This window comes from Leopardus geoffroyi, chromosome B2, assembly GCF_018350155.1.
Source record: "Leopardus geoffroyi isolate Oge1 chromosome B2, O.geoffroyi_Oge1_pat1.0, whole genome shotgun sequence".
In the NCBI taxonomy this organism is placed as follows: Eukaryota; Metazoa; Chordata; class Mammalia; order Carnivora; family Felidae; genus Leopardus; species Leopardus geoffroyi.
This window is the reverse complement of record NC_059332.1, coordinates 55,054,225-55,076,214: the sequence shown is the minus strand read 5'-3', so window position 1 is coordinate 55,076,214 and position 21,990 is coordinate 55,054,225. Positions and strand designations below refer to the sequence as shown.

The window sequence follows — 21,990 nt, the reverse complement described above, 5'->3', positions numbered from 1 at the left end:
GTCAATTGCCCATTTTTAAATATGTGGGCCTATTTCTGGATTTTAATTTTTCCCAGTTTATCTCTATGTTTATCATTTCTCTAATATCACATTGTTTTGATTATAGCAGTTTTCAAATAAATCTTGAAATCATGTAGTAGGGGGACAGTTGAGAGATAAATGCAGGCTGCCCATTCTCTTTGGCTTTATTCTGTTGTTCAACTGCTGTTTTCTGAAGCTTGAGTATCAAGCTCATTCAAAAAGGGAGAAATGTGATCCTATGAATGTACTTTTTTTAAAAAGTAGGTGATGCCCCAGCAATAAATAGCACTAATAGGAATTTACCCAAAGGAGACAGGAGTGCTGATTCATAGGGGCACACATACCCCAATGTTTACAGCAGCACTATCAACAAAAGCTAAATTATGCAAATAGTCCAAATGTCCATGAACTGATGAATGAATAAAGAAGATGTGGTTTATATATACAATGGAATACTACTTGGCAATGAGAAAGAATGAAATCTTGCCATTTGCAACAATGTGGATGGAACTGGAGAGTATTATGCTAAGTGAAATAAGTCAGGCAAAGAAGGACAGATATCATATGTTTTCACTCATATGTGGAATTTGAGAAACCTAAGGACCATGGGGGAAGGAAGGGGAAAAAAATAGTTTCAGACAGAGAGGGAGGCAAACCATAAGAGACTCTTAAAACCAGAGAACAAACTGAGGGTTGATGAGGGGGGTAGGGGAGAGGGGGAAAGGCATGATGGGCATTGAGGAAGGCACTTGTTGGGATGAGCACTGGGTGTCATATGTAAGCGATGAATCATGGGAATCTACTCCCGAAGCTAAGAGCACACTGTATACATTGTATGTTAGCTAACTTGACAATAAATTGTATTAAAAAAAAAAAAAAGTAGGTGATGCCATGTAACTCACAATGATCTCTTTTCTGATCATCAAGGTTCTGATTATTAGCATCTAAGTATTTTTTATAGTGGAAGGTATCTTTCTCAAGTAGTTCTCTGAAATAAAAGTAGCTACATTGAGTTTTACCTTACATGCATTTTAATGTTTATCTTTACTTTTTTTCCAGTATTTTAAAGTGCACTTGGAGTTTTTAAGATCTAATTTGCACTCATGCCAACCTGCAACTGAGCATTCATCAAAATGTTTTACATGGATTTTTCATTCATCAACTTTTTGCCCTTTAGAACACAGTCTCCCAGCTGCTTCATTCTACTGAGATCCACTCAAAAAAGACATCAATTGAAAGCAAAATATTATTTACAGCTTGCCCACATGCACTATACATCTGTGTTCATCTCAGATAAAAGGTTACCATGCAAGTCCAAAGGCTGATGTGGAAATTACTAGTCAGCTTCAACTCAGTAAAGGATCTGCTTAGAGACTGAGGGTAAATGGAGGAACGCAATGGAGTCAAAAGCAAAACATGTACATAGTGTAGGAGTGCAGATCATAGTGACTCCATCTTTGGCCCACCACCTTGTCCATGTCCACATGATGACCTCGCTAAGTGCTACATGTTCCAGGCCCCTTGGAGGTTAAAGTATTCATTCCCTGACCAGAACACAGGAAGGATTGTTCTGGTCTTTCCTAAATCTGATTAGGTAACAATTAGAAATAACATAGTTTCTCCCCCTTCCTGACTCACAGATGGCCACACGAGTTCTGTTAAATGTTAGCTATCAATTAGGTAAGTGTTCGTAGATCCTCTGACTGCACAACAGAGCCCTCCAGTGTCCCCTTACTCTATAAAATCATGGACTGAAGTCTGGACTGTAAGGAAAATAGCTGTTCAGCTATCCAGATCACTGCCTGTTCAATCCTGTCAGTAAGTTACCCTGAATAAAACTCTGTAGACTGAATGGAGTTGCCTCTTTAGTTTCTCGGTCTCAAACTGCCTTCTCAGTTTGGGGGATATTTTACTGTCCTTCCTCCTCCTTCCAACACATAGTTATTACTATTAAATAAAAATAGTGATATTCTCAATAGACACAGTAATTGCCTGTATTTTTATAAAAGTGATTCTTTATGATGGCTAAAAAAGCCTTTAGTTAATTCTTTTTCTAGATTCCCTATCAAATTTACTGTCAACAGTTCCCAACCTTTCCTACATCCAGAACACCATTCTTAACCTCTACTCTAAGCTAATAACCAGACCTTTTCCTTTGCAAGTTAGAGTTAAGGCCTCTTAATCTACTCCACCAATTTCCCTTTGTTCTACACCTCTACATTTTTCTCTATATTCCCAAATGGGCAGAAAGATATGCCTTTTTCTGTCACTATCCTTTTGTGCAAGTATACAGACTCCTTTCTTCAATAAGATATTCACTTGTGTCATTGAATTCCCATGTGGCTCTTTCTGCACCCCTCCAAGCACAACCTAGCATCCAACTCATACAAAAGCTATGCCCACTTACTTCTCCAACATTTTTTTTAAAGCAGCTACCAAGTGCAAACTCACTGAATTACTATGAGAGATAAAGTTAAAAAAAAATCTAATCCTCGTTTCAGGAAACTTACAAGTTAGAGGGGAAGATGAACGGTTAAATAATTATAATCTTGTGTAATAAGTTTAAGAGCAAAGGCATGTACAATATAGTCATAAAAGAAAGAAAAGTTAATTTTGCTTAATTCAAGAGGGATTATCTTTTTAAAAGTATTTTTATCAAGATTACCCTCAAGATACAAACAGGTTCAGATCTCCTCTAAACCATCACAAGATGTTTAAACTAGTATCACCCTGTCATCCCTTTCGCCAGCACATTTCTTGAAAAGGCTACTTATATCACTATCTACAAATCCAATGTGTGTCTTTCATTCACTTATCTTCTAAGCAAATGTGTTCTGGCTTTTGATTTCTATCACTACAATGATACCTTTCACCAAATCGAAATTGGGTAACCCACTCAACACACCCAGTCACCACCTTTTCTCAGTCCCCCTCTCTCTGCTATGAAGGACACCTGTGGACCCTCTCCTAAAATTCTCTGTGACTTGTATGATACTTCTTTTCCCTAATGTATTCCCCCTCCTCTCCCTTTTTTGTTCAGTCTTTCCGATTCTGCTTCCCTCTGCTGGCAAAAGGGAAGTGTTAGCCAAGCCTCCATTTTAAGACATGGTTTTTGACTCTCTACCCCCTCTCTCCATTACTTTGTTCTCCCTTTCCCCTCCAACCCACCCCCCCCCCACCACACACACACACAACACACAAAACTCATGATAATCACCCTCAAGTAAACTGGCGCTGAGAGAGAGGAAAAAACAAAACAAATCAAAACCTGTGGATTCAGAAGGCCTGGATTTAATTCTGGTTCTATCACTGACCTATTAGCTGCATACCTATGGCATGTCACATCCTATGTGGCTCTATAAAAGTGAATAGCTTCCTATTGTCTCCTCAAACCCTACAGTTCTACATTTCTAACTGGGAAGAACCTCAAATTTCCACTTTTAACTTCTCTAATGAAGCACAAATGTACATTCTGTCTGCCATTTAAATATCCCACCTCTAAACCTAATCTCACAAACCAATTTACTTCTCTCGTCTATTAATGTTTATGTACTAGCACTTCCATTATCTTAAGCTTCAAACTCTAATAATCTATATACTTACTGCTTTTTATTCTTGCATTCTTTTTTTAAAATTTTTTTAACGTTTATTTATTTTTGAGAGAGAGACAGAGCACGAGTGGGGGAGGGGCAAAGAGAGGGAGACACAGAATCTGAAGCAGGATCCAGGCTCTGAGCTGTCAGCACAGAGCCCGATGTGGGGCTTGAACCCACATACCGTGAGATCACGACCTGAGCTGAAGTCGGACTCTTAACCAAATGAGCCACCCAAGCGCCCCTGCATTCTCTTCTTTTAATTCCCACTCCCCATCCTCCACTCCTGACCCAGGCATAATTCAAAGAGCAGATCTTCCAGAGGTTGGAAGGTGGCAGCGGAGTAGGAGGACCCTAGGCTCACCTTGTCCCATGACTATAACTAGATAACTATCAAATCATCTTAAATACCCCAGAAATTGACCTGAAGATGGAAAGAACAAACTCTACAACTAAACGTAGAGAAACAGTGGCCACTTCAGTGGAGAGGAATCTGCAGTTGCCATAGAAGGGCAAGAGACAGACTACCTCACAGGGCAGCTCAGGGGAAAAGGAATCACCAAAGCAATTGGCTTGGAAAGTGAGAGGGAATGAATTTCATAAATTCTTGCAACCAGTAGGGCTTAAAGCCTAGAGTTTTAAAGGTCAGCAGGCCTGGCTCTGGGAGAACTTGGAGGGCACTGGCACTGCTCTCGGAAAAAAGGCAGGGAAAACAGCCTAGGAACATACAGCCTGGAAACAACGATCTGAAGGGTGCCTAAGCACATAGTGGGGAGGTTATTTACTTATTTCAGAGCATAGCCCAGAGAGACAGTGTTCACAGAGAGATCCCTCTGGGAACAAAAGAAAATGCGGGTGCCATTTCCCTCCCCTGTCCCTCAGCATAAGCACAGAGCCACCTACGGGAAGCCATGCAGCACCAACATTTGCTACCTAACTTGCTTATATCAAGCCCTGCCCCCCACCACACACACACACAATGGTGGAATCACCCTTCCCACTCACCTTGCCTCAGTCTCAGAGCTCAGATCCCCTTTCCCAGAAGACTAGCCCAAACACCTGCTCACACCACGTCTCCTCACTTGGGAGTTTTGCAGAGCCTTGGTTCTGGTGACATTGGAAGTAGGTCTCATTTCATACACAGACCACAACACATCTAGCTAAAATATGTCACCTTCAGGAAAGGGATGAAATGCTACTCACAAAAGGCAAAGAGAGCCTTTGCAGATAACTTGCCAGAAAGATTAGGCCAGGACAAAACAGCAGATTGCTCGCAGTACACACTGGAGACACTCCCAGAAGCGTCAGGCTGGGGGGAACAGGGATCACTACAAGGCAAGGAAGTACAGGACCACTTTTTCATAACGGCATTACCCTCAAGAACAGGAGACATAGCTGACTTTCCAAACACAGAGAAAGAGGTACAGAGACTTAGTCAAAATGAGGAGACAAAGAAATGTATCCCAAATGAAGTAAAAGGACAAAGCCACACCCAAATACCTAAGTGAAACAGATATAAGTAACATAACTCATAGAGAATTTAAAATAATGGTAATAAGGATACTCAGTGGAAGACATGAATGAGACCCTTCACACAAAGATAAGAAATAACATAGCAGAGAAAAAGGGTATGATACACAAAATGAGAAACATGCTTAATGAACACCAGGCTAGAAGCAGAGAAATGAATTAATGACCTAGAAGACAGTGATGGAAAGTAATCAAAATGAACAAGAGGAAAAAAAAGAATTCTGCAAAACAAGAATAGACGTAGGGAAGTCAGTGACTCCATCAAACAAAGTAACATTTGTATTATAGGAGTCCCAGAAGAAGAAAGAGAAAGGGGGCAGAAACTTTATTTCAAGAGATAATAGCTGAAAACTTTCCTAAAGTGGGGAAGGAAACAGATATCCAGATCTAAGAGTCAAAGAGTACTCTCATCAAAATCAACAAAAGCAGACTGACACCAAGATATATTGTAATGAAATAGCAAAATGTACTGATAAAGAAAAAAAAATTAAAAGCAGTAAGACAAAAGAAGATAAGAACTTCCAAGGGAAAATCCATAAGGCTAGCAGATTATTTTTAACAGAACCTTTCCAAGCCAGAGGGGAGTGGCATGATATATTCAAAGTGATGAAAGGGAAAAACCACAGCCAAAATACTCTATCCAGCAAAGCTATCATTCAGAATAGAAAGAGAGATAAAGAGTTTCCCCGACAAATAAAACCTAAAGTAGTTCATGGCCGCTAAACCAGTCCTTCAAGAAATATTAAGGGGACATTTTGGAAAGGAGAGACCAGAAGTGACAATATAAAGGTAGGAAACCCAAAAGCAGTACAAATGAGTATTTCTATAAAAAATCAGTCAAGGAACTCGCAAAATAATAGAATATAAAATATAACAACAGTGGGGAGGAGAAGAGTAAAGAGTAAAACTTTCACTACTGGCAGATTACATGATACTGAATATAGAAATTTTGAGACTCCACCAAAAAACCCCTAGAATTGATAAAAGTATTAAGTAAGATCACAGGATAAAAAAAAAAAATCAATGTACAGAAATCTACTGCATTTCTACACACCAATAACGAAGCAGCAGAACAGAAATTAAGAAAACAATTATCTTTTACAATTGTACCAAAAGTAATGAGATATTTAGGAATAAACCGAACCAAAGAAGTGAAAGATCTGTACTCTGAAAGCTCTAAGACACTGATGAAAGAAAGTGAAAATGACACAAAAACATGGAAAGACAAGCCATGCTCATGGACTGGAATAGCAAATACTGTTAAAATATCTTTACTGCAATCTACACATTTAATACAATCCCTATCTAAATACCATCAGCATTTCTCATAGAACTGGAACAATCCTAAAATTTGTATGGAACCACGAAAGTCCCTGAATAGCCAAAGCAATCTTGAAAAAGCAAAGCTGACAGCATTACAATTTCACACTTCAAGTTATATTACAGAGCTGTAATAATCAAAACAGTATGGTACTCACATAAAAATAGACACATAGATCAATGGAACAGAATAGGAAGCCCAGGAAAAAAAAAAAAAAACCTACAATTACATGGTCAGTTAATTTTTGATAAAGCAGGAAAGAATATCCAAAGGGAAAAAGAAAATCTCTTCAACAAATGGTGCTGGGGAAAATCGGACAGCAACATGCAAAAAATGAAACTAGACCATTTCCTTACACCAAACACACACACACACACACAAAAAATCAAAGTGGAGTAAAAACCTAAATGTAAGACCTGAAACCATAAAAATCCTAGAAGAGAACATAGGCAATAACCTCTTTGACATCAGTTGTAGCAACTTCTTTCTAGATGTCTCCTGAGGCAAGGGGAACAAAAGTAAAAATAACTACTAGGACCAAATCAAAATGAAAAGTTTCTCAATTAAGCATCCGACTCTTGATTTTAGTTCAAGTCATGATCTCAGGGTTGTGAGACCAAGCCCTACATCAGGCTCAGCGCTGGGCATGAAGCCTGTTTAGGATTCTCTTTCCCCCTCTCTCTGCCCTTCCCCCACTTGCATGCACACTCACATGTGCACTCTCTCAAAATAAATAACAAAATGAAAAGTTTCTATATGATGAAGGAAATAATAAAATTAAAAGGCAAACTATGGAATGGGAATAGATATTTGCAATAACATATCCAATAAAGGGTTAGTATCTAAAATATATGAAGAACTTATAAAACTCAACACCCAAAGAACATATAATCCAATTAAAAATGGGCAGGGGTGCCTGGGTGACTCGGTTAAGTGTCTGACTTTGGCCTAGGTCATGATCTCACCATTCCTGAGTTTGAGCCCTGTGTCGGGCTCTGTGTGGACAGCTCAGAGCCTGTTTCAGATTCTGTGTCTCCCTCTCTCTCTGCCCCTCCCCTGCTCATGCCCTGTCTCTCTCAAAAATAAATTAAACAATGGAAAAAAAAAAAGGGCAGAAGACTTGAAGAGACACAGCTCCAAAAAAGACATACAGATGGCCAACAGACACATGAAAAGATGTTTACCTCATCACTTACCATCACGGAAATGCAAATCAAAACTACAATATCACCTCACACCCATCAGAACGGCAAAAATCAACAACAAAAGAAACAACGTGTTGGTAAGGATATGGAGAAAAAGGAACTCTTGTGCACTGCTGTTGGGAATGCAAGCTGGTGCAGCCTCTGTGGAAAATAGTATGGAGGTTCCTCAAAATGTTAAAAAAAAAAAGATCTACCTTATGATCCAGTAATCACACTACCGGGTATTTACCCAAAGAATACAAACTATGAAGTCAAAAGCATAATTGGACCCCCATGTTTATAGGAGCATTATTTACAAGAGCCAAGATATGGAAGCAGCCAAAGTGTCCATCAATGGATGGATGAATGGATAAAGAAGATGTGGTATATACACATATACAATGGAATATTACTGAACCATAAAAAAAAAATGAAATCTTGCCATTTGCAACAACATGGATGGAGCTAGAGAGTATAATGCTACATGAAATAAGCCAGTCAGAGAAAGACAAATCCCATATGATTTCATTCATATGTGGAATTTAAGAAACAAAACAAATGAACAGAGAAAAAAGAGAGACAAAGCAAGAAACAGACTCTTAATTACAAAGAAAAAATTCATGGTTACCAGAGGGGAGGGGTGGATGAATGGTTTATTAAATAAGTGATCAGAATTAAGGGGTGTACTTGTTCTGATGAGCACAGGGTGATGTACGGAAGTGCTGAATCACTATATTGTACACCTGAAGCTAGTACTACACTCTATGTTAACTAACTGGAATTAAAATAAGAACTGGAAAAAATAAAACAAAACAAAAAAACAATGGAGTATCTCTTCCAGATAGTGTTCCTTGGCCTCCCCTATTTGGTTATATATAGGCCACCCTCTTCAGAAGATCTAAGACATTCTATGTGTACATCTCTCATAACACTTGGCATGTTTTCTTTCAGACTCTGGTTCTGTAGGAGCAGGATTTATACGATTCTTTGCATTTCAAAACAGCATTTTGACCACTGCCTTAGCCAGAGAACCACAAAACTCTCAAGATCTGATATAAGTTAAATTCAAAGTTTGGACATAGTAAAAAAGTAGAGTTTTGTACAGTAATTACTTTAAGAAAAAATAATTAAGGACATGTAATGATTTGAATGTCACAGCTCTAAAACATGTATTGTTCTTCTTAAACTAAGGAAGCAGATCTCCTCTTGAACTTCAAATCCCAAGTCAATTCAAAAGCACATAGAGACAGCAACCTTTGCAATGTCACAATATTTTTAAAAGCACATTTACTAAATTACTCTTAAATATTTGGTTTTACATTTGAACATTTCTTTCTTTATCTCAATTATTTACCAAAGTATTTTTGACAGATTATTCAACCCTATGAACTACCATTAGAAGTGTAAATTTTTTTTTTCTAATGTTTACTTAATTTTGAGAGAGAGACAGAGAACATGAGCAGGGAAGGGGCAGGGAGAGAGAAGGGAACAGAGAATCCGAAGCAGGCTCTGTGCTGAAAGCAGAGAGCCCGAAGTGGGGCTCGAACTCACGAACCAGGAGATCATGACCTGAGCTGAAGTCAAGCTTAACTGACTTAGTCACCCAGATGCCCTTAGAAGTATAGCTTTAACATGGTAAGAGTTGATGCCAATCAGAACATTAGCCACTATATTATATCTGCTTTAACCTATAAGCAGCACAGAAAATTTCCCAAAATAAAATATGATGCCATTACTTTTCAGCTTCGTTAATCACCTTCAATGTATTCCTCTAAAAATTTATTTTTTTAAATATTACTAACTGAGATAATAAAACAAATTGAGAGAAAAAAGGTTTCCAGCTTCCTTTCTTACCAAGAAAAATAAGACTGCAGCCTGGCAGATAGGAGAACAAGAATTTCCAAGGAATCTAAGCCAGGCAAGTCAAAGCTTTAGCTTACTTCATGCAGAAGACAGGATGTGTGGTGTGAGCCCTGACAAGCAGTACAAAGCGCCACTGCAAGAACAGTAAGTGAAACTCAGCAACTGACTCCTCATTACTGAGGATGTGCGGCAGCGTCTGACCTACCTGGCTTATCCCGTCGGGAGAGATCTTGTATGACTGCAACTTCTGCTTCAGCAGCTCTGGATCACTGTGACGGAATGGGCACCCTGACAACGAAAAACAAGCCAGCACACCAACAAGGTTATTTACCCGGGACTTAGTACAATACCACACTCGAGAGACTGTCTAAGCTCCCCTTAATTGTCTAACAGCTTATTAATAAAAAACTTAATTGCCCATGGGTGCAACTGCTTTCCTCTCTTTATCTAAATGACGATTTAGTTGTACAGTTATCAGGACACTACAGGCTCAAGAGTTACATAAAACATTACAGCATTCTCAGGCAAAGTTGCCCATTCGCTAGGAAGAGGAAACAGTTTTAATTATGCTACTTGCTAACAAGTAGAGATAACCACAAGGTAGCTATAAAACAGTTTATCTAGAAACTTTATACAATCTCATTTTATTCTTATTTTTAAAAATTACATTAAAAGACTATGAGAAGATAATGTAAACAAAAAGAAAAATGTACAAGCTCCAAAAAATATAAAAATCTCACATCATTTTCAGATGTAAATTTTATGTCTATTTCCCACAAAGTAAAATCCATACAAATTTAATAGGAACCACAGATGGGAATGAGACGGACAAATGAGAAAGTGTTTCACAGAAAAATAACCTTTGTAGATACACGTCATGTCTGTATTATTTCACGAGTAACTCAATAATAATGATGAACTACTAAAGTATTTGCATAAATAAGAACGCAGAAGAAATGAAATGTAAAAACTGTATTATAAGGACAAAATCTAGAAAATTTCATATATTTTAATAAGAAACAGCGATATAAATGAAAATACTTATTTTAAAATTTAATTTTGGAAGGCAGATTATTTTTTTAAGTATACAGATGATGGATCTATAAGTTAATTAGAAACAATTATGCATTTTTAACGAAAGCAATGGGAAATGGGTTATAGCAAAAACAGGAAAGGGCCTAGATGCCAAACAAATATGTTTACCAAAAATCTTAACTATAAAAAACATCCACTAACCCTATGGACTCCTACAAATAATGAAAATTCACAAAATTCATAGTTTATACTTCATTCAGATTAAAACTGTAAGCCTGTAGTACAAGGAAACATACGAGCAGCTGTGTAACATGTGGCTAAGAGTCTGGAGCTGTAACACTAGGTCTGAATCTCAGTTTCCCGCTTAGCAGGTGGGAGACCACAGGCAAATTCTTATCTTGTCGCTGACTGAGCTTCACTTTCTGTCCAGTGAAGGAAATAATCACTCACAGAACTCTTGTGAAAACACCTTATAAACCTTTTATATGCTTCTGGCATATAGTAAACACTCAACATGTATATGCTGTCGTTATTATTCTCAAAAATAAAAATAAATAAAAATCTGATAAGGAAATTGCAAAAGATACCAGTAAGAAAGAAATGAGGCTGCACAAGGAATTCTTAGGTAAGCCCAGAATTATTAAAGGGCACAAAAAAAGGAGATTAACTGAATTATCCAAATTACATTTGAAATAATGACTGTATCTGTATGGAAAAAGTTATAAAGGGCAAAGCCAAGAAGAAAATGAAGATTGCCAAGGTACTAAAGGTCACAAAAAAGTGTTATTAAGCTATGCTGACAATAAGCAAAAAACAGAAAAAAACGATTACTACTTAGAGAAGCTGGTGTTATTTTAACAGATAACAGACAGAAAATAAAGCTCAGTAACTCCTGTTTATTTTTTTTCTTCTTCCACATCAAAGAAAATTATCTTCAAAACTGGACAGGGTTGAACCAGGTAACCAAAAATGAAGTGAATGCACACCCAGTTAAGTATCTGACAAAGCTTTCCAACATCCATTTGCAGAAGAGACGGATAAACTTAGTCTGGAATGTAGTTATGTATAGATTCATAACAGTGCTGGTTAACAAAATGACATCAACACAGGGGACTAAACAGTTTTATGAACAACGTAAAACTAAAAGGACAGGGACATCTCATTTCTGGTCTGGCCTCTGAAGAGCTTATACACTGCTCCATCCTAACCAGGAAAAAGTTGAACTGAAAAATCAACAACTCTGCTTAGACTCATCAAAGAAATGAGGTCACAGGGCACACCACTGTCCCCTAAAATTGGAGAGAGTGGCAGATACAGAAAATCACAACATACCAGAGCAGAAATCTCTGCAGGAACCAGTGCTGGGGTAGGAAAAACCTTACCTATAACTGAGAAATTTTTGAAGTCTGGACAAGTCTGAGCATCAAAAACTCCAAGGAGACCCAGTCATAGGGAGGCCCCATACTTCGTAAGCCTAACTTCCAGGAGCTCTAGCAAGTGCTCACGGTGAATAATAGAGAGAAATTCTCTCAAGCTTCTGGCATGGGGAGGGGAAAAGTAACCATTTTAATACTACAGAGCAATCTACTCTTAATAAGGCCTGCCCTCAGAACAAACTGTTTTACTGGAGCCTAAACTTCTGGGGTTTTATCCGAGGCTAACCTATCAGGGGTAGGGAAATACCCAACTCCAGCCTCCTCTAGGCATCCTGTCCCACCTAAGGGAGAAAAACTGAGTCACTGTTGAAGTTAATAGCCGAGGGCCACAGACTCACTAAAAGACTAAGCAGGGGACTACAGAACACCAACCTCTCCACCTCCCTGCTTACCATCATATTACTAAAGGTCTATTTATTGGAATTCTTTTCATCCAGTATGTCATGTCTACTTTTTAACAAAAAAGTACAAGACTTATCAAAAGGCAAACAATACAACTTTGAAGAGACTGAACAAACATCAGAACTAGAGTCAGATATGACAGGGACAGTGGAATTATCAGACCAAGAATTTAAAATAACTATGGTTAATGCTAAGAGCACTAATGGAAAAAGTAGACAATGTGCAAAAACAAATAATGGAGGCAGAGAGATGGAAATCCCAAGAAAGAATCAAAAAGAAATGCCAGAGAACTAAACACTCTAATGGAAATGAACAACGTCTTTTATGGGCTTATTATAGACACGGCTGAGGGAGGAATCTCGAAGTTTGAGGTTATGCCAATTGAAACTTCCAAAACTGAAAAACAAAGACAAAACGACTAAAGAAAGACAATAAGAACAGAATATGTAACACCTGTGGGGCATTATGAAGGGTCGTAATGAGAATACCAGAAGAGAGAAAGGAAGGAATAGAAGCAATATTTGAGGCAATGGAGAATATTCCCCAAATAAACGTCAGACACCAAACTACAGATATGAGAAGTCTGAAAAACACCAAACAGTATTAATGCCCCCCAAAATATAGCTTAGATATATCACATTCATACTTGAGAAAATAAAAAATAAAGAAAAAATCTTGAAAGAAGCTGGCGGGGGGACACCTTACCTACAGAGAAGCAAATATAACAATTATATCTAACTTATCCTCAGAAACCATGCAAGCAAAAGAGTGAAGTGAAATATTTATTTATTTACTTATTTATTTTTTGGACTGAAATATGTAAAGCATTTAGAGGGGGAAAAAAACCTCCACAACACCTAGAATTCTGTACCCTGTGAAATTATCCTTCAAAAGACAAGAAGAAATACTTTTTTGGACAAACAAAAACTGACATAATTTGTTACCAGTAGACCAGCAAGACAAGAAATGTTAAAAAAGCTCTTCAGGGGCGCCTGGGTGGCGCAGTCGGTTAAGCGTCCGACTTCAGCCAGGTCACGATCTTGTGGTCTGTGAGTTCGAGCCCCGCGTCAGGCTCTGGGCTGATGGCTCAGAGCCTGGAGCCTGTTTCCGATTCTGTGTCTCCCTCTCTCTCTGCCCCTCCCCCGTTCATGCTCTGTCTCTCTCTGTCCTAAAAATAAATAAACGTTGAAAAAAAAAAAAGCTCTTCAAAGAGAAGGAAAATGATAAAGGCCAGAACTTGGGTCTACCTAAAGAAAAGACCATCAGAGAGTAAGTAAAGGTAATATAAAAACTTCAGAGTGGGAAAATATATCGAGGATATTACATAATGATAAAGCAGTGTATACTCCAGGAAGACATAACAATCCTTAATGTGTATCCATCTAGCAATAGATCATCAAAATACAAGAGGCAAAACTGGTAGAACTGCAAGGAGAAATTGATGTATCCCCTATTACAGACTCCAATACTTCTTCATCAGAAATGGACTGATCCTGGGGCGCCTAGGTGGCTCAGTCGGTTTAGAGTCTGACTTTGGCTCAGGTCACGGTCTCCTGGTTTGTGAGTTTGAGCCCCAGGTTGGGCTCTGTGCTGACAGCTCAGAGCCTGGAGCCTGCTTCGGATTCTGTGTCTCCCTCTCTCTCTGCCCCTCCCCTGCTTGTGCTCTCACAAAAATAAATAAACATTAAAAAAAAAAAAAAAAAGGAAATGGACAGATCCAGCAGGCAGTAAATCAGCAACAATAATCAGAATTCAAAAGCACCATCAATTAATATAATTGATATCTATAAAATGGCTATATCCAATAATAGCAGATTACACATTCTTCTCAGTTCACAAGTAACAAACCACTCTAGTGAAGGATGCTGCTGATAGTGGCAGGTTGTGCAAGTGTGCGGCAGAGAGTATGTGAGAACTCTTTGTATTTTCTGCTCAATTTTGCTGTGAACCTAAGTGCTCTAAAAAAATTAAGTTTAATCATTAAAACAAGGACAGATCAATGTTTCTAACAAATAATACGAACTTACTGAGTGTCTGCTAAGTAGATTATTTTTTAACTGATAGAGTTTAAATTAAAAATAAAATAAAACAAACAATGGACTGGAATAAGATTCAGTTTAACAGGAATAAGCAATATAAAATCCTGCATTTGAGCTAATAAAAATCAACTACATAAGTGGGAGTTCTAGGATCTGGTAAGTGATAAAAGAATCCCTGGGAGTTTTACTAGGCCAAACTAAATGGTCTAAGAAAAGTAATATATTTTCTCAATAGAAGTATGTGGTCAATCAAAGTGTAGAAGACATAAGCAATTATTCAGGGCACGTGCAAATAAATCTGATTTTATAAGTCTGAGGGTGGAGCCTGATAATATGCATTTCTAAAAGGTACCTTAAAGTAACTGACACAAGTGATGAGAACCACTCACTGTGAATACCAGTATCGGCCACCTTTTATCTATTAAATATGAAAGTAAAGGCATTTTTTTAATGCTCTGGACATGTCAAGCATCTTCCTCAAAATTCTGTTTGTGATTATTTGTATCTTGATCCATAACAGCCTATAAATGCATAATCTTTTAATAAAGAATTACATTCAAGATGCTGAAACAATAATTAACAAACATCCTTCTACACATTAAAAAAATGCCAAGGGCGCATGGGTGGCTCAGCTCATTGAGTGTTTTACTCTTGATTTCAGCTCAGGTCATGATCTCACAAGTCATGGGATCAAGCACACATTAGGCTCTGCGCTGACAGCACAGACCTTGCTTAGGATTCTGCTTCTCCCTCTGTCTCTGCCCCTCCCCTGCTCATGTGCATGCTCTCTTTGTCTCTCAAAATAAATAAGTAAACATTAAAAAAAAAAGTGTTAAAAGAAAAAAAGTTCTGACACATCTGCAGTAAGCTTTAGTTATCTAAAGTATTTACTAATGTGGATTATTAAAATCATTCTCTGACATACCAGACAAATGAGGAACTTTTCAAGGTATGTGCAGAGAACTATTTTAGAAAAAAAAATTGTTGAACTAAGAAATCTACAATAAAAAGTTTAGCCTTTTTTTTTTCAACCTACAGTAACTCAGGTGAATTGACAGATGTTTGATACCATGACCCGCTAAATTCCTCACTCAATCTCATTCATTAATGATACTAAAACACAGCTTTCCTCAGTAGTCTTTTGAAAATTAATGGATCAACTATTCTATAATTCAAGGTACTCAATTTCAAAAACCTGTGAAGAACCTGTATTAGTCTAATCATGAGAGAAACAGAAAATAGCAGGTGAAGGGGGACACTGAGAACTAAAGAGCCTGGTCCAGCACAATCTTTAGCATAGCTGAATAAACTCTCTTGCTGACCTAGTTCAGTAATACGACAGATCTCTAGAACAGTGCAGGAACACAGTGGTGACTGACACAAGCTACAAGGGATATGGTGATACAAAAAGCCATCAATCACACTGCTTCACTGTTTCCTATAGAGCTAGTGGGGTTTCTACACTTCACAGACATGTATCCAGTGGAAGCACTTACCATGATAATCCCCTTGGCCTGGTGGATTGGTTAGAATAATCTTCATGCAACTGAAAGGTGTATAGTCAGTTCTCTTGCCTTCCTTTCCAAAGCTATGACGGATATTGTAAGAGTAGCCTTTATCAAACTGGAGGAAAAAGAAGAGGCAAAGTAAGTCAATATCATCTAGTGGTGTCAGCAGTGACAGACAGCTATAATCAGAGTACAAAATGGTATTTTCTAAAATAAATTCAGCATTCATAGGTAGATGTACATATCCTATACATCATTCGAGCCCTTCATTTACAAATACATTTTTTTAAAAGTGCAAAACTTACAGGAAACAAATTATTCAGGTAAAGACAGCAAATGTTTACATGTATACATGTTTAACAATGAGGATAATCCTTTCCTGAGAGTAATCAAATCACCCATTTCTTGGGTTGATTCCAGAGCTTATAATGAATGTATATCAGTTTAGTCTCAACCCCCTTATCTTAGTACTCCCTGAATTCCTATATCCTACCTATGCTACTTCTGAAATGCATAACACAATTAATCCCTTCTTCTGTATTCTCACTACAGGAGAGAAGCAATGTGTAAAAGAGAAGCAAAGCAAGAAGAAATGCAAGCAAATGCTTGATTAATGAACTACTGCAATTGCCTCCCACCTGGAATTCCTGACTCCATGTTTACAAAGCAAGCTAACAGTATAAAAAGGAGTTTGAAGTGGGTGGGAAAGAAAGAAAACAGGAATTAACATTGATTGAAAAGCTCAGAATAGTAGGACTTAGCTAATACTTCAAGGAAAGTAAGAAAGAACTAGATTAAGAGAGTAATATATTGTATTATTTTTGGGGGTGAGATTTTTAAATTTCAAGTTACAACCTGAAATACACAGATCTCAAGTCTACTGTTTTATTGGTTTTGACAAATCACTGTACCTATGTAATCCATACTCCTATCAAGAGACAGAACGTTTCCATCACCCAGAGTTCTCTGGTGCCCCTTCCCAGTCAACATTCTTCCCTCCCCTCCAAACGCACAAGAAACTACCAATGTGATTTTCATCACCATAGTTTTAACTATTCTACAACTTTATATAAATGGAATCACACAGTATAAAGTGTTTTATAACTCACTTGTTTCATGACTTTATATGTTTTGAGATTTATGCCATTCATTACACATACTGTCAACAAGCCCTATTACTCAACTATAGACCCCAACAGTTAAAACCAAAAAAAGACAAGATTGCTAATTCATGCTCTAACTAAAACCTGCTGCACTTATTTCTTACCACGCTTCCTTGAGGCATTGACAAAGATGTTTTGGCAATAATTGGAATGTTCCAACCACCCAGACACAAAGGCCTTGATAACAAAGAATGCCTAGAAGACCATACCCCACCTGTCCCATTTTGTGCCCATGATCCTGTGCTGAACACATACCAACGCCCAACCACGATCACATGTTCTCTGCATGCTTTCTTGCCCGTTCCTCCCTGAATGTCTATAAAACTCTAGGCATCCATCTTGCCAGGAAAGAGGTTGGATATTAAAACTTGAGCCTGCCAATACCCTGGCTGCTGGCACCCAAAATAAATTTCTCCCTCTTTTCTAAACCTTCATCTATTGGGTTATTAGCTTCTCTCACGATGAGTTTATCCAAGTTTGTTCGGCAACAGTGTAGGCAAACTCAGCCAGGAACTATGCTTTCGATTTGTCCATCCCTCTCAGTATTCCCCAGGATGGGGCAGTTGGCCATGGCAGCATGCCGGGGCTTACCCGTTCACTTCCTGAGTTAGCAGCTGTGATAGACTGATTGGTAACACTATCAGCAGTTTGTTCCTTTTATTGCTAAGTAGTGTTTCATTGTATGAATATACCAGATAGTTTATCTAGTTCTCTGGTGATGGACACCTGGGCCATTTTTCCAGTTTGGGGCTATTACCAATAAAGCTACCATGAACATTCTTGTAGATGACTTTTGTGGGCCTATGTTTTCATTTCTCTCAAATGCTGCCAGAATTGCTGCCAATAGTTTTCCAAGGTGACCGACCATACTATTTTATAGCCTACCAACAATGCATGAGAGTTCCACACTGTCCCCAAAGTTTGGTGCTGACTCAATTATGTTCATTTTAGCCAGTCTAAAGGGTAGGTAGTGATATCTCACTTTGCATTTCCCTGATGAGTAATTCTTGTGAGCACTTTTTCATATCCTTTCTTTTCATATGCCTTACTTTGGGTTTTTTGTCTGTTTCTTTGAATCTTTACCTTTATTCAAACATGTGCATGTTTGCATTATTGACTTCCTGCATCACTGACCATATATAGATACATATATGTATATGTGCATATGCATATATATTTTTTCCCAAGATTTTATTTAAATTCAAGTTACTTAACATATAGTGTAGTACTGGTTTCAGGAGTAGAATTTAGTGATTCATCACTTAACATACAACACCCAGTGCTCATCCCAACAAGTGTCCTCCTTAATACTCATCCCATTTAGCCTATCCTGCTGCTCACCCCCCTCCATCTACCCTCAATTTTTTCTCCAGTTAAGAGTCTGTTTTGGTTTGGTTCCCTCTTATCATATAGTATTTGTCTTACTCTGACTGACTTATTTTGCTTCGCATAATACCCTCTAGCTCCATCCACATCATTGCAAATAGCAAGATTTCATTCTGTGGGTTTCTGGGTTTTTTTGTTTTTGTTTTTGTTATTTATTTTTGAAATAAGAGCATGAGCAGGGCAGGGACAGAAGGAGACAGGATCTGAAGCAGGCTCTGCACTGTCAGCACAGAGCACAATTCAGGGCTCGAACTCATGAACTGCGGGATCATGCATGACCTGAGCCTAAGTTGGACACTTAACCAACTGAGCCACCCAGGTGTCCATGATGGCTGAGTAATATTCCATTGTATGTATGTATATGTATGCGTGTGGGTGTGTGTATACACGCACGCGCGCGCGCACACACACACACACCCCAACTCTTCTTTATCCATTCATCATGCCTCATTTTGTGAAGTGTCTGTTCAAATCTTTCTCCCATTTAAAAAAACAGATCGTCTTCTTGTAGGAATTCTTGATAAGCTCTGGATATAGCCCTGGTGTCAGATATAGGTGTTAGAAATACTTTCTTACAATCTGTGGTTTGTCTATATATTTTCTTAACGTTGTTGTCTTCTGGTAAGTAAATGTGTTTATTTTTCATGAACCCTAAGTTATCAATTTTTTTTTATGGTAATGCTCCCTGTGCCCTCAGTTAGCTTACAAAGATATTCTCCCATGCTGTCCTTTAGAAGCCATGATGTTTAATCTCTAAAGTCAGGTCCTTTTCATCTCAACTTTTGTGTGTAAGGTAAAGTACAAGTCCAGGTTGTTTTCTACCCCTCTAGGGGAGGAAGGATCTTCATGGCTGGTTCATGGTTCATGGCTGGGGCTCATGAATCAAACTGATCAAAGACATTCACAAGAAAAAAACCCATTTAATTACATATGTACATAAAGTGTGCTGATGGCAGTCTTAAAGAAACAGGACTCAAGGAGGTAGCCAGATGATTGAGGCTTATATACCATTTTAGGCTAAACCAAGAAAAAGGGATTCTTGGTGGGAGAGGCAAGTTCTGAGAAGGTGAATGGAGGAAATATACAGCAAATAAAGGTTGTACTGTTTTGCAGATGAGTCTCTTGGGTGATAAGAGTTGCCTGGAGTAGCTCTCTTCCCCATACAGAGACATCTTAACAAATGTAAATTTCCTTTAAAAGGGGAAATTTATATTTTATTTTCAGGCAGTTAGGAGGAGGTAAAAAGTTCTTCTGGCTTCCGCTGGTTTTCAGTTGCCTTTAGCTCAAAATAATTTTTATGTCAAAGTGACATATTTTGGGGTGGCATATTCTAGTACCCTTCAATACTATTTGCTGAAAATATTTTTCTTTCCTTACTAAATTTCTTTGAATAGAAAGAGACTCATAAATACAAAGAAAAAACTAGTGGATGCCAGAGGGAAGGGAAGTGATGGTGTAGGTGAAATAAATGAAGGAGATTAAGAGGTACAAACTTCCACTTATAAAATAAATAAGTCATGGGGGAGGGGTGGCACCTGAGTGCCTCAGTTGGTTAAGTGTCCAGCTTTTGATTTAGGCTCAGGTCATAATATCAGAGTTTATGGGATGGAACCCTGTGTCGAGCTCTGTGCAGCCTGCTTGGGACTCTCATTCTCTCTGGCTCGCTCCCTCTTTTTCTCTCTCTCCCCCTCCCTCAAATAAAAATTTACAAATAAATAAACAAGTTACCAGGATAGAAAGTACAGCATAGGGAATACAGTCAATAATACTGTAATAACATTGTAAGGAGACAGACTACACTTACTATGGTGAGAGTTTTGTAATGTATAGAATTGTTGAATAACTATGTTGTATACCTGAATCTAATATAACATTGTATGTCACCTACACCTCAATTAAAAATAAAAATAAAAATTGCTTTGGTACCCTGGTCAAATTTGACCATAAATGTGCGGGTCTATTATTCCGCTGATCTGTATGTTTGTCCTTTTGTCAATGCCACATTGTTTTAATTACGTAATCTTTAGAGCAAGTCTCAAATTCAGATAATGTAAGTCCTGCTGCTGTGTTCTTTTTCAATATTATCTTGGCTATTCTATGTCCTTGAATTTCCATATAAGTTTTAGAATCAGCTTACCAAGTTTTATTTAAAAAATGCCTGCTGGAGTTTTCAACAACTGGTAGCTTATGGCTTCATAACTACCTATCTGCCCACTACAAAACTACAACCAGGAGAACAAATGGCATTTCAACTAAAAGAAAACTTTCAAAAAAGAAGAAAAACTTTCAAATCAGTATATTTCATTGGTGAAAACCAGAATGTTGAAAGTTCCAGCAAAAAAAAAAAAAAAAGTTCCAGCTAACATCTTTAATGAATACCTTCTGTTTGTTTCATCAGTCATAAACATTAACTATAATCAATCTCTGTGAAAACTTTTAGGTACGGAGTGAATTTAATTAGATACAAGATTTCTGTATGTTCTTCAGAAAACTTTGGGTCAGCTATTCTATGCAAGTAATGGTGTTAGAAATAAGCCCATCGACCCAATCGAAGGAGGGACCGGGAAACATGGAGCACAGTGAAATAAGGCTTTAATCAATATTCTTCCAAGAGCAGGTGTCTGTTGGACAGGCACACTCAGGGCGGTTACAGCAGACAACTTATCTCCGAGCATTCAAGTCCCTCCCCTGATTCCTCACTGGCTGAGCAGTACAGAGGTTACAGCCTTGCCCTGAAGTCGCCTATGCCCAGGTAAGGCAAAAGGTAGTCTGACTGGAACAAATGTACATTCCCTGAGATTACGAGAGACTTTGAGCCCCTCCTCCCTTTGTTCTTTGGTCCATGCTCATTGCAAAGCCCCCCAAAATAAGCCCATGAAACGGAGAGGGGAAGAACCAGGAAGTGAAATATCTAAGGGTTTGGGGCTCCATTGAGGGGGGAGCCCCACATATTTCCAATAGGTTGTAAACCTATTGTTAATTAGACAGCACAGCTTTCATTTGGTATTTCTGAAAATGAAACACCTCCCTTCTCACAATGGCAAGGTACTCTGTCTAAAGGAAGAAAAGCTAAAACTAGTATCTTTCACCTCCCTTTTCTTTCCAACTTATTTACTGCCTCCATGTATGTATGTATGTCTAAAATTTGGACCTTATAATTAAGTTTTCAGACCATTCATGTATTTATCACACAAAGTGTCTTCTCTAGTTTTCAGACTAGCAAACTCTTGAAATATTGTACAGAAGGTACACTGATTGGGAGATGTTTTCGTTACCAAATGATCTATCACAGCTGCTAACTCAGGAAATAAATGGGTAACCCCTGGTGTACCACAGCAGCCAACTGCTCCATCCTAGGGAATCTCCAGGGGGCTAGGCAAATCAAAAGCATAGCTGCTTGGCTCTGTTTGCCAATACCGTAGCCGAACAAACTCCAGAAAAACTTGTCGCAAGAAAAGCCAATAACTGGAGACGTGGGTTTGGAAAAGAGAAAGGGAGAGATTTATTTC

The 21,990-nt window shown here is 38.2% G+C and overlaps 1 protein-coding gene across 2 annotated transcripts in view; it reads right to left on the bottom strand.

Annotated features, from left to right (window-relative positions):
• PRIM2 (DNA primase subunit 2) overlaps positions 1 to 21,990 on the bottom strand; it is a 348,531-nt gene that overhangs the window by 59,047 nt on the left and 267,494 nt on the right. For both annotated transcript variants that reach the window (XM_045498644.1, XM_045498645.1), the window contains exons 11-12: positions 15,921 to 16,047; positions 9,718 to 9,800 (exon numbers count right to left, since the gene is read on the bottom strand). In XM_045498644.1, coding sequence (XP_045354600.1) covers positions 9,718 to 9,800; positions 15,921 to 16,047 — 210 coding nt within the window. The remainder of the gene's footprint in view (positions 1 to 9,717; positions 9,801 to 15,920; positions 16,048 to 21,990) is intronic.